This window comes from Rattus norvegicus, chromosome 4 (genome assembly GCF_036323735.1).
Source record: "Rattus norvegicus strain BN/NHsdMcwi chromosome 4, GRCr8, whole genome shotgun sequence".
In the NCBI taxonomy this organism is placed as follows: domain Eukaryota; kingdom Metazoa; phylum Chordata; class Mammalia; order Rodentia; family Muridae; genus Rattus; species Rattus norvegicus.
This window is the reverse complement of record NC_086022.1, coordinates 143,378,288-143,391,459: the sequence shown is the minus strand read 5'-3', so window position 1 is coordinate 143,391,459 and position 13,172 is coordinate 143,378,288. Positions and strand designations below refer to the sequence as shown.

The following is a 13,172-nucleotide window of genomic DNA, read 5'->3' as shown; positions in this document are numbered from 1 at the left end:
TTAATATGTAGCACTTACAATTTTAGAAAAGCCAGTAAACCAGATACACAATATAGAGTGTTGGTCAAACTGCACATGGTTGTAGCATACACAGTAAGACTTCCAAGGACTGTTCTGAATTAAGACACTGTGAAATACTGTGCTGAGAGACTAGGAAAACACAATGCAAATAAAGGGTGAGGCATCTAAAAATTCCAAATAAATAATTTGTGGAATTACATGCGTTAGTAATTGATAATACATAATACATTGTAGTGGTTTCAAGATTTCAATAGATATATTTGTATGTGTAACTTAAGGGCTAACACACACACACACACACACACACACACACACACACACACACTCTAGAGGTCTAGTACTAAAAACTAAAAACCAAACCAAACCAAACAAACAAACAACACCATCCCTCTATTGTTTGGGGATGATTTGTGCACTGTGTACTCCGATGCTGATTTATTTCTATGCCCAGACATCTGTTTGTAGTCCCAGACATTGGTATGGTCGAGCACCTCCTGTCTCAATGTTATGTAAAAATTGTTTTCCATTACCTCTGATTAATAAAGTGCTGATCAGCTGGGTAGGAGAAGTGGGAAAAGAGAAGAAGGTATGGAGAGACCATGTGGAGGGACCAGGAGGATTTGCCATGAGTCACCATGAAGGAGCAGCCATAGGACTCTTACGGAGCAGAGCGAGCCAGGCACAGACTACAGGCACAGACTGCAGAGTGAGACTCAGATTGCAGGGAGATGGGCAGCCTTAGAGCTTAGCAGCTCAGAATCTAGCCAGCATAGTGCCACCAGCTTATTAATATTAAAAAACACAACAGCATTCTGTGTCAGTTACTCAGGGACTAACCCAGGGTAGTGTGGGCATAGAAAAACCCTATTTGGGAGCAAAGGAGGCATAGAACACCCCCCACCCCCAAAATTACTTTTACACTCTGTGGTTGGAACTGTTTTTTAATGGTCCTTGGTCTTTATTAATTACTTTTTTTGCAGTGAACTTTTCCGATGTCTTTGAGATGAATATCCCACTTCTTTTTTTATCTGCAGCAGATTGCTAGCAATAAGTTCATAACTGCTTCCCCATGAAGCACAGACATCCTCCAAGGGTCTGGTTTTATGACGTCTAAATTTATACTTACAGTTTCATATTTTCTAAATGTTATCCCCCAAATAAAATATAACCTAGGTACCATCCTAGGCTTTTTTTTTCTATTTTTTCTTACATGAATTAATTTATTCACTTTACATCCTGATCTCAGCACCCCCCTCAGTTCTACCCCTACAAATCCTTCCCCCTTACTCCATCCCCTTCTCCTCAGAGGAGACCCCCTTAAATACCACCCCTCCCTGAGACATCAAGTAGAAGCAGAGCTAAGCTCATCCTCTTCCACTGAGGCATGACTGGGCAGTGCAGCTAGGGGAAGAGGATCCAATGGCAGGGGACAGAGTTAGAGACAGCCTCTGCTCTAGTTGTTAGGGGACCCACATGAAGACCAAGCTCCACAACTGCTACAAATGTGCAGGGGGCCGAGGTCCAACCCCGGCATGCTCTTTGGTTGGTAGTCAGGTCTCTGTGAGCCCCATGGGCCCAGGTTAGTTGACTCTGTATATAGGTCTTCTTGTGGTGTCCTTGACCCACCCCTCATTCGCTCAATTCAGTCCCCCTCTCTGCCACAAAGCTCCCCAAGCTCCGCCTGATGTTTGGCTGTGGGTCTCTCCATCTGTTTCCATCTGGATGGAGCCTCTCAGGAGATAATTATGCCAGGCTCCTGTCTGGATATTCCTGGTGCTGGGGACAGAGAAGTGGCTGGACAATCCATAGTCACTAACTTGTTTTTTAAAGATTTATTTATTGTATAAGAGTACATTATAGCTGTCTTCAGACACACCAGAAGAAGGCATAAGATCCCATTATAGATGGCTGTGAGCTACCATGTGGGTGCCAGGAATTGAACTCAGGACCTCTGGAAGAGCAGTCAGTGCTCTTCACCACTGAGCCATCTCTCCAGCCCTATAGTCATCACTTTTAAATGTCACTGTTTGGGGACTGGAGAGATGACTCAGTGGGTACATGCACACTGCTCTTGCAGAGGGATTTCCATTTCAGCTCCCAGCACTCAGGTCAGGTGACTCATAACCCTAACTCCAGCTACAGAGGGTCTGACATCCTCCTTTAGTTTCCGGAGGTACCTGGCACTCACATGTATACGCCCTACACCGAAACACACATATAGGTAGTTAAACATTAAAAGTGAATCATGAAGTTGGGGAGGTGGAGTCAGAAAGGGGATATGATCAAAAGATATGGTATAAAAATATTTTCAGACAATAAACATACCAAAGTCATACACAAGTGTCAACATTTGTAAAAATAATAAAATAAAATAAAAACTTAGTATGGCTCAGATAGGATTTGAACAATAGAAACTGACTTAAAAAACAAACATACACACAAACAAAACATTCCTAAGCAGGCTTTCAGGTTCTGGCCACGTTCTGTTAAGAACCTGATTATCCAACCCAAGTGCCAAAGAGAGACACCCAACCCCTGATGTGGGTCCCACTACAATGAATGTGTGATGGAGAGATTGGGAAAACAGAGTACTCAGTGGAGAGACAGAAGAGAAAGCAAAACTGGGTTCATACAGTGACCACTGTGGAGAACAATGGACCTGGAGACTCAGTGATGGTGAGGAACAGGCAGATAGGAGGAGGCCATGTCTGGATCTGGGCCAATGTCCGTGGCCCAAGTTACCACAGACAGCCAAGTGTGTGTCCACGGTCTGGGCTGCCACCAGGGCCCATGTGTCTGAGGGCTGTGCTGCCAAGGGGAGTCTTGTTGATCTAAGTGGCCTGCACTGCCACCTGAGGCCACAGGGACACAGAGGTCCATGCTGCTGACAGGGACCATGTCTGTGGTCCTTTGGAAGCCAAGGGTCTGTGTTGATGTCCCAGGCCCATGTTAACACCAAAGGCCATGCAGATATCCCTGGTCTGGACTGCCACCTGAGACACTATGCTGATTGGCCCTCCCCCTCATAAACCACCAACCAACAAACAAACAACCTGAGTACTCACCACAGACAGATCAGTTCCTAGAGATGAGTTTCAAAATATTCCGGAGAAAGTCCAGTTCTCCTGGTTGCTGTAGGGATTGACGGGGAGGAGAGCATCTTTCCCTTGCTCCTGCCACCCCTTAGTACACGAGGGGTGGGGTCAGCTCTCCCAAGTGTGGTGGCTGGTGAGGGGGAGGGCCAACTTGCAAAGGTAGTTGGTGTTTGAGGAATATCAATATCCTCAAAGCAGGCTTTTCTGTGTGCTGAGCCAGTGCCAACTCCCCTCCCCAAACCTCTTCATATGCCCACAAAGTCACACAGAATACTCTTGAGTTGAGGTGAAAGGTCTTTATTTCCTGATGCATTATGGGCCCTGAACCGGATATCAATAACCAGACCCCACCAACCAGAAAAGGCTAGAAACAGAGGAAGAGGGGCCTGACTTCCTGGGAAGGAGTGCTGAGGTATCGTCTTCTGTATACCACGTAGCTGTTGTGCATGAACTCACAGCAGGAGTGATGCCCTGTACAAGACCAGGCCCACCCTCCCCAAGGAGCTATAGGTAGTTAATGGTAACTAGGGGAAGGAAGCTGTATTTCTTAGTGATATAGCCACTTCTAAGTTCCCCTTGTACAGTGTATAACTCCCCACTCATGAAAGCAGCTATATGTGAATTCAGTGACATACATATACCATAGTAAGTCGGGAGCTTGGGAGGAAGGGTTTGGTGGGAAGGTGAAGGGGTTAATGGGATAATGCGGAGTCTGTTTTTAAAAACTGTTATAAATTGTAAATAATAATAAAGCATGATGGTGCTTGGCTTTCTTTATTCCCAGCAAAGGGGGAGGTAGGATCAACTGATCTCTGCTGTTCTAGACCATCCTGGGCAACAAAGAAAGCAGCCTCGCTGGGTTGCTCACAGCTGCCTTCAACTCCAGCTCCAAGGGGAATCCACAGCCTCTGGTCTCCACTGGTACCTGTGCTCACATATACATGTAATTTAAAATAGTCCTAACTTACCCCACACAATGTGGACGCGCAGTCCCTGGCTCTCAACCCTGATGTTCTGTCTTCACAAAGGTCTGCTCCATGGCACCCAATACTGTCTGGCCAAAGACATATGCTCATAATTATCGAGGCAAAGAACCCAGGGAAAACTGGATAGACACCAGACACAGGATTCCTGGCTTTTTATCTGTTCTCCTAACTGGGAACAGTGTGGTTTTGAGGGTGGATACCAAGCCACTGCACTTCACAGACACAGTCACACCTTAAAATAGTAGAGGATTTTTTAAAAAGGAATTTATTTGGAGGCTGGAGAGATGATGCTCAGTGGTTTAGAGCACTGACCATTCTTCCAGAGGTCCTGAGTTCAATTCCCAGCAACCACATGGTGGCTCACAACCATCTGTAATGAGATCTAATGCCCTCTTCTGGTGTGTCTGAAGACAGCGACAGTGTACTTATACACATAATAAATAAATCTTTTAAAAAATGTATTTTTATTTGTGTGCATATAATCGAGTTTGTGCATGTATCTGTTCATGTGCACACCGGTGTGGATGCTGAGGGACATTAGAAGAGGGTGTCAGTTCCCCTAGAGCCGAAGTCACAGGAAGTTGTAAAGCACCTGAAAGCAAAAGAGCTCGTCACTGCTGAGCCTCGCCAGGAAGTTAGCACTGCTTCACCGGTCAATGCTTCCTATCTTAGGGCTCTCCTGAGCTATGACAATGCTCCGTCTTTCAGGGGTGGGTTGTTTGTTTGTTTTCAGAATTGTCTATGGCCCAAAGATGGGACCCCCACAAATAAATTTACCACCAGGAACTGAGAGAGCAGTGCTGTGGTCAGAAGGCAGACCTCCATCACCTCTTCAATGTTTCCCAGGACAGGTTCCCTATGTCACCAGGAGGTGGCACCGTTTTTTATTTATGTTAGGTTTTTTGAGCCCGGTTCACTGTGTAGCTTTGGTTGCCCTAGAACCCAATCTACAGACCAGGCTGGCCTCGAACTCATAGGCATCTGCCTGCCTGTGCCTCCTGAGTGCTGGGATTAAAGGCATGTGCCACCACTGCCTGGCCTATTTTGCTTTTCAGCTCTCACTATGTAGCCCAGGCTAGCTTCAAAAGATTCCTCAAGCCTCTGGTGTGCACCCTCACTGTTAAGCACTGCTCCTCCATCTTAACCAGAGAGACAACAGAGAACAAGCTCCAGAAACACAGGTAACAGCACTGAGGATGAACCACTGCCAGGGGACCCAACAGGCCAGCAACGGGACACACAACAGGGGCTTGTCCACAAGCGAAGAAAGTGTTATCTTCAGGACATTCACATCCAAACCTAAACATAAAGCTGGGACGGACATTGGAGAGAAATCTCACAAAGAAACCTAGAAAAACAAAACAGGGGGCCAGAGAGACGGCTCAGTGGTTAGAGCACTGACTGCTCTTCCAGAGACCTGAGTTCAAATCCCAGCAACCACATGGTGGCTCACAACCATCTGTAATGGGACCTGATGCCCTCTTCTGCTGTGTCTGAAGACAGCTACAGTGTACTCATATATAATAAGTAATAAATAAATCTTAAAAAAAAAACAAAAACAAAAAACTAAAGACTTTAGTCATTGAAACTTACGGTTTCTCCAAATGATTTTCCCTTGTCCTGAAAAAAGTGAATATATCCAAGCATGCAAAGGAGAAACGCAGTGACAACTCAAAAAGAGAATCTTTTAATAAAAATTATCCATAAAAATCCTAATAAATTTCAAAGAACAAGATATTCCTTAGTACATTTATAAAAGAACGTCTGGTCCTTTTACAAAAATCTCTCATTTAATTTAAATACAGTTCATATTTACAGATTAAACATGAAATATCTATGGTCGCCAAGCATATTGCACATCACAGAGAGAGAGAGAAACATTTGTGCATCTCAGTAAGTTTGCCCAGAGTGTCCAACTCTAGACTTTTTATTTTGTAGAAACACATTTACTTTTTGTGCGTGTAATAAATAAAAACGCAGCTTGTGGGATGCTACTTAACACTAAAACAAAATATCCTGAAAAATATTATTTGTTTCCCTCTCAGAGAGAGAGAAGCAGTGAAGCAGTTTCACAGGTACTTGATATCTGTTGGTTATTCGCATCCAAATTCAAGGGGGACCTTAACCTGAGCCCCACTGAGTCACAGCCACAAGGCCCACACCCATCATTGGCTCCAATTCACTAGGGGTCCCTGCCCTGCAGGGAAGAGGCACTAGATCAGGTGCTGGACAGCTTGGACAGAAAAGCAAAGAGCAGCACCTTCTTCTCAAGTCCCTGCTTGGCCACTCTGGGCCTGAGGTGACCCAGCCGCCCTACCCTCTGACCAGCACTATTTTTGTCCATGTCAAGAGAACACGACCTCAGAGCCCTGAAGAAAAGCGATGTCTAATGTAGAGTCTACAAGATCCAAAGTGAAGAACCGCAGCGGGCACTCATTCACTGAGCTGGTGGGGAGATGGGTGAGAGGGTCACTTTTCTTGAGAGACAACTGCGTACATTCAAACCAGGAAAGCATGGACTCCGAGAGAGTCCTCCGGGCAGGAACTACCCTCACATGCTTTTATTTCGACACACAGAAAACCATCTGAATGCCATGTGCAGAGTCCACAGTCCAAGACAAGAGAAGCCCAGACGTCAGAACTAGAGACCCACTTACCAAAAGCAAGCTCCGAGAAAAGAGCAGGGAGAACTCTAGGGAGGTTTGGAAAACAAGCCTGTTTTCCACAGCAACCAAAGCTATCAGAAAGGCAAACATTCCTCTGTCGCCTCTTCCAGGAGAATGGAGTTGCTCTGTCACAGTATTTAGAGCAGCTAAGGCAAGCCTGTTGGTTGTAGAACGGGCTCTACCACAACTAACCATACGACAGCCAGCCTGCCACGTAGTCTGCAACTTTGCATATGCTGGCCAAACTGGACACTAGATGCTGGCTACTCCTGGGAGCACAAGCATGGTCACAAACATCCATGCAGCTATCTGTTCACATTCCAGCCATTTCTGGAACAAAGCAGTGAGTTAGAAAAATTTTTTCCCGTATTTCAGCACAGATTGGAAGGAATAGCAAACATACTGTAATATATACATCGCAGCTGCTGGCATTCAGGAAGCAAGCAAGTAGGCTTCGAACTTGACTCAAATAATGTTCTTTATATGACTGGCAGTAGACAGTGTTCTTCATCCAGCCCCACAAATCATTGACTTTGGTCTGAGCAGTCTAGAAGCTCAATAATAAAATTTATAGGCATTATCTTCCTTACCCTCAGCCTTGTTAACAGATGAAACATAGTACCCAAATGTCAAGAGGGTTTACGACTTAGTAAAAATACATGGCACATCTGCCTGTACCCGAGACCCACTGGCAGCACTCACGGCACCATGGTACCTCCAGACACAGATCACGACTGCAAGAGCACAGGAAGAAGTAACCCAAGCTGGCTCAAGAGCAACGGAACAAGAACCCAGATGAGAGAGAACTGTTGGGTGCTGACATACACTGCCATTGCCAAACAACCAGACGGATGTGGGGAAGATGAAAAAGAGAAGCCTGAGGGGCGCTTCCTTCCCTGATGTCTTCACTGTCCCTAGCGGGTCATTCACAGTCACACGTAAACGTGCCTGGAGCAAAGGTAAAAAGGGGTGTGCACACACAGGCCTGTGCATGCATATGTTTAATACTTTTACTGAGTTAGAGAAATATGTAAAACAGATAATCTGCTCAAAGAAAGCTTTGTATACAGTAGATGAGACATTGAAGACATAGAACAATGCTTGTGAGATCAAAAGAAAAACATTCAATATTCTTAAATAAATAAAACCAATTGCATAGTAAGTATTTAAAAGATGACAGTCACTTCTGAAACCCCATTTCTAAACTTGCCAAGGAACTGAATTATATTTATTTTCAAAACAGTACCACATATTGAAGAAAGACTATAATTTCTCCCTTTTAACTAAAAATCCAATGATTCAGATGAGGCTTTTTTCCCTGGCTATAGGAGACTGGAATGAAATAATTTTAAGTGTCTATTAATAGTGTGGAGGGAAGACATAAGATATGTGAGGTTAGACCAGCTTTCTCATAAACTTCCTACCCTTTGCCTAGGATGCCTTGACCTGTCCCAGTGAAAGGAGGCCAAGCCAGGGGCAGGCCCAGCTCTGCTTTTTAGGAACAGTTTGAGCAAACTTCCCATTCGCAGGGCTTCTCATTTCACCAGGAAACAACAAAAGCTCTTCCTCGTAATTTCCTCCTTTATGCCTGGCTAAAAATCATAGGTTAAAGGCAAAGACTGACAAACTGGTTTCCAGGAATCGTCCTCACACACACCCTGCTCCTTATTGGTCCCATCATATGACAATACAAAATGGGCTATCTGTAGCAGTGGTTGTGACAGCCCATGGCCCAAACAAAACCCATAAGGCACTAATCTAAAGTCCATATCACACAGAGAAATGGCTCAAGGATGTCAGAAAGTCATCTGATCATTTCTTTGTCCCTGATTAGCTAATTGGCACTACACATAAGCCAAGAAAAAAAAAAAAACAACCCAGAAGTCTAAGCCAAAGACGGTCAGCATTGTGCATCCTTGGCTATGAAGCACGAGGGACGGAAGCTCACAACCCTAGGGCTTTCCTCTCCCTAGAAGGCACCTGGTTCTGGAACCATGGAAGTTCTTCAGGTAAGGTGATGTTCAAAATAAATGCTAAATACAGTATAAAAGATCTGTTAGTTATCTCTTAGATTTCAACTTAACTTTAAAGGCTGCCTGTAGATTTTTTGGCTAGACCATTACACTAAAACAAGTAACACTGAATAAATTACTTTAGGATGCAGTGAATTTCCCTCATGTGATCCAAAGACCACAGCTGGCTATCTCGGGGACAGCCCAATGATCCCGTAAGAGACAAAGGATGACACTTCGATTGCAGTAAGTATGATGCCAAGTGACCCTCAGAATCTTTACACAGGAATTGCATTCCTGATCCTCTAGCAAAGAGGTAGCGATACTTCAGCACGTAGGGGCTTCTAGTCATGAAGTTGGGAAGAATAATCCAGAGAGGCTATATCCATTGTGCTTAACAACATCAGTATATCACAAGAAGCTCGCCACGGAGCTTCCCATTTCTAATTTTATCCTTCAGAAAAAAAAAAAATAAGAGTATTTTATTAAACAGAAGGAAAGCACTAAGTGCAAGATTCAACCAGAGGTGAGTAAGAGCTGGACAGAAACTTCTAGAGCATCACAGATGGACAGACTCCACCGCTTCCACCTCAGAGGAGATTTTGGTATGCTTGGGTTTGGTTTAAGGTCTGGCCACATCGAGGTGAGCAGGTCAAATCAAGCCAACCATCTGGTCGATCTGGCGCATGTAGATGCTCTTTAAGGGCAGGGAGTATCTCCTCTCATCAGGAACACGATTGCACTGGAAGACAAAAGGGAGAAGATGTGAGATTTAAATTAAAAACCCAGGGAATGTGAGCCCATGGCTGGCGACATTTCAGACAAATGCCTCTCCGTTCTGGGGAACTATTCTGTGTATTAAAGGATAGTTAGCAGAACAACATCCCTGGCCTTTTCCACTTAAGGGACCAGCAACAGCTCCCCTCCTCCAGTTGTACCAAAAAAGACTCCAGACACTGCCAATGTCCTGAATGAATGGCCTGACTCATGGCAAATGTGAAGCCACTGAAGGCTATATGAGATCATATCTCAAAATACAAAACAATGAACAAGGTAATTTAAAAGAGTGACTCCTTTCCCTGTCCTACTGGTGGGTGGTGGGTAGTCTAGCTGAAATCTTCTCCATGGATCCCCTCTTCACCCTCTTCCATTGGTCTAGCCTGAACAAGGTCTAGCCAAGTGTTCTGATGGACTACAGCAACATTCCTTGCCCTCTGGCTTCTTGTGGAAACAGCCAAGGAGGACTGCCAGTAAGAGATCAAGGACAGTGTGAGGCATGGTGACACCCATCTGTAAATCTAGGAAGTTAATGGCTGGGGAACCAGGGGCTCAAGGCTAGCCTCCACTACACAGAGCCCAAAGCCAGCATGTGCTATATTAGTATATGGAACCTTGCATCAAAATAAAACAATTACAACTCCACTCCAGAGACATCAGATGAAGAGATGTGGAAGGTGTTGATACTGCTGGCTTCCTCTCTGAATGTCCCTGAATCCAGATCTAAGCAGTGAGACCTGCCGGTGGCCTTGCTCCATGCAAGACTACCTCTCCAGGATGCTGTATTATTTTCTACCTGCCCCTGCAGCCAGGACTGATGTCTATACTGCTGGTCCATAATTTCTCTACATTCGAGTACACCTTTGTAAGTAGTCCCTTTATGAACTCTTGTCAAATTATACAATCCAAGTGTGCCATCTATTTCACGTCAGAACTCTTGACTACAAAAGGAGTTAATATTTTCTCTTTTCCCACCTGCAGAGGAAAAAGCAACTCACATTAGAACTGGAGTTAATGACTCTAAGCTCCTGAGACTTAGGCCTGTGCACAAACTTTTCCTCTTGGTCCCGCTCCCCATCTTCAGAGAAGAATTCCTTCCAAGGCAATTCCCGAAGACGTTTGTCCACAGATATGATATGGCCCTCAGTTGTAAACATGTATCTGGTTCCAGATTTGTGTACTGGATTCTCTTCATCAAACAGCTAAAGACAGAAAAAAGAAGCAATAAAAAAACCACATTGGCTGGTAGAGTGGCACATAAATGTAACCCCAGCCTAGGGAGGCAGAGGTAGGCCAATCTTTATGAGTTTGAGGCTAGCTTTGTCTACATAGTGAGTTCTAGGCTAGCCATAGCACAAAGAGAGAAGGGGAGGAGGAAGGGATGAGGAGGGGAGTGGAGGGGTGGGGGAAGGGCGGGGGAAAAGAGAAGGAGAGGAGGGGAGGGGAGGAGAGGGGAGGGGAGGGAAGACGAGAGGAGAAGAGAGGAGAGGAGAGGAGAAGAGAGGAGAGGAGAGGAGAGGAGAGGAGAGGAGAGGAGAGGAGAGGAGAGGAGAGGAGAGGAGAGGAGAGGAGAGGAGAGGAAGCTAGGAAGGATGAAGGGGAGGGAGAGGGAAAGGGAGGCCTAGGGAGGGCATATGGCTCTGGTAAGTCCTTACAGAGCAAACGCAGCCCCTGGGGTCAATCCCTAAGACCAACTTTAACAACAAGCCTACAACTGGTAATTGGAGAACTTTTTGAACTAACTCACAGCAAAGGGTTCTGAGCTGCTAGGGAACAAAACCAGATAAAAAGGCATCAGTTAAAAGTCCTGATTTCCGAGGTTGGGGATTTAGCTCAGTGGTAGAGTGCTTGTCTAGCAAGTACAAGGCCCTGGGTTCGGTCCCCAGCTCCGGAAAAATAAATAAATAAATAAATAAATAAATAAAGTGTAAAAAAGTCCCGATTTCCAGCCCAAAGTAGCAATGCTCTATTTTTGTTTAAATTTGCATACTTGAATGAACCCTGACCCTCACTCCTTCTCCAGAACCAGAGAATCAGAAACCCCAGGTCCAGGATCAGGCAGTCTATAAGTACTCCCCAGAAAGTTTTCAAACCTCTCCCTAGAGTCCTCACACCTAACCCTAGAACTAACTGCCCTCCACCTTGTATACCCTGGGCCACAAACAGATGCTGGAGGGGAAAACCATAGACTTTACCATCACCTTAGCCACAACTTGACTTCACACAAGATCAGCACAGGCATTTGTCAAAATTCAATTCTCCAGCCCAATTCTCTTCAAAAGTTTGGACTCAATGTAAAGGAAGTCTTAACAGGGGCTCTAGCTAGGGTCATTGCTACCTAGCTAGCCCCAGGCCTGGGAACCAGTGAACTAAAGGATACAACCTATCCTTACTGCTACTGCCCTTGAGTCAATCCTTTGTGCCTGCAAAGTGTTGTTTGTATGTAGCCATGATAGAAGAGAGCCTACACACATGAGCATACAGGCACTACACATGCTTGTGACAGAATCTAAAAACTGAAATAGTCCTGGACATGACTCAAGCCTCAGTTCTGCCAATCGGTCACCCTAAGACCACGGCAAGTTGGCTGACCTCTCAATGTAAGCTGTAGTTCCCAAAAGGATACAATGAAAAATAACTATATAATCCATGGTCTCTGCTAGGTCCAGACATTCTCCCCCTACCCCCAGGAGGACCAGGAGGCTCTGCTGTACCTCTGAGCCAGCACCACATGACAAGAGCCATAAACACCACTCTCATATTGGAAGTGTAGCTCACTGGTAAAACACCTGCCTGGTTTGCACAAGGCTCTGAGCTCAACACTGCTTTCCTCCGCACAGAGCCTACAGAATACCAGCAAAGCTGATTTTCTCTCCGTCCTTACCAGCACTTCCCACAACAACCAACCATGAGCTCATTTCTGTTTACATGACAAATAACTTCTCCAGGAAGTTAACAACCATGAAAGACAGCAATATCCTTTTGTCCTGACCAGGCCTGTAACTCCCAGAAAGTACAACATCCAGTACAATGTAGACAAGTGACTAGTAAATATTTCTTGTACAGAAGACTGCACAAATGTTTCCTCTCTGAAGCACTAAATACCTCTGGTTAATCTTGCAACACACATACCAGATACAAGTATTTGCAAGTCTCGCTGAGGAAGAAGCTCTCCATCCGGTCTTCTTTAGACTTGTCTATGACATGGTGCAGCGTGGCATATCCACATCTACAAAACAAGGGTCCAGTTAGCCCTGCCGTAGGCTCCTTCCCCTGCACTCATTGCCTGTCAGAATATTCTGTTACAGGGAGAATCAGCCTACTTCTCTAACACCTCATAAAAAATAACTTTGCTGGGTCAAAGAGTAGTTCCTGGCTTTTGTTTTAACATGAATTGTTTGCAAATTTACTTGAGAGAATTCTTGGATTGCTTCTTCTCAGGTTAGCTCCAAGCTTGAGGTGAGGACTGTGTTGTGAAACTCAGCATCATGAAAATCACTGGCAATAAATTTTGAAGGACTGACTTAGCTATCCACTTATTTGTGGAACTGCATTAGTATTAGCATAGCCTAAGACAGTATTTTCTATCACACATTTCTGAGGTACATACAAAAA

General features: G+C 44.9%; 1 protein-coding gene across 2 annotated transcripts in view; it reads right to left on the bottom strand.

Annotated features, from left to right (window-relative positions):
• Nucleotides 1–5,766: 5,766 nt before the first annotated feature.
• Nucleotides 5,767–13,172, bottom strand: part of Edem1 (ER degradation enhancing alpha-mannosidase like protein 1) — a 34,705-nt gene continuing 27,299 nt past the window's right edge. Inside the window, exons 10-12 of one of the 2 annotated variants that reach the window (NM_001305279.1) lie at nucleotides 12,690–12,786; nucleotides 10,556–10,759; nucleotides 5,767–9,522 (exon numbers count right to left, since the gene is read on the bottom strand). In NM_001305279.1, coding sequence (NP_001292208.1) covers nucleotides 9,433–9,522; nucleotides 10,556–10,759; nucleotides 12,690–12,786 — 391 coding nt within the window. In that variant the 3' untranslated portion in view covers nucleotides 5,767–9,432. Of the gene's footprint in view, nucleotides 9,523–10,555; nucleotides 10,760–12,689; nucleotides 12,787–13,172 lie in introns of those variants that run through there. The other variant, XR_010065628.1, reaches the window with a different exon arrangement.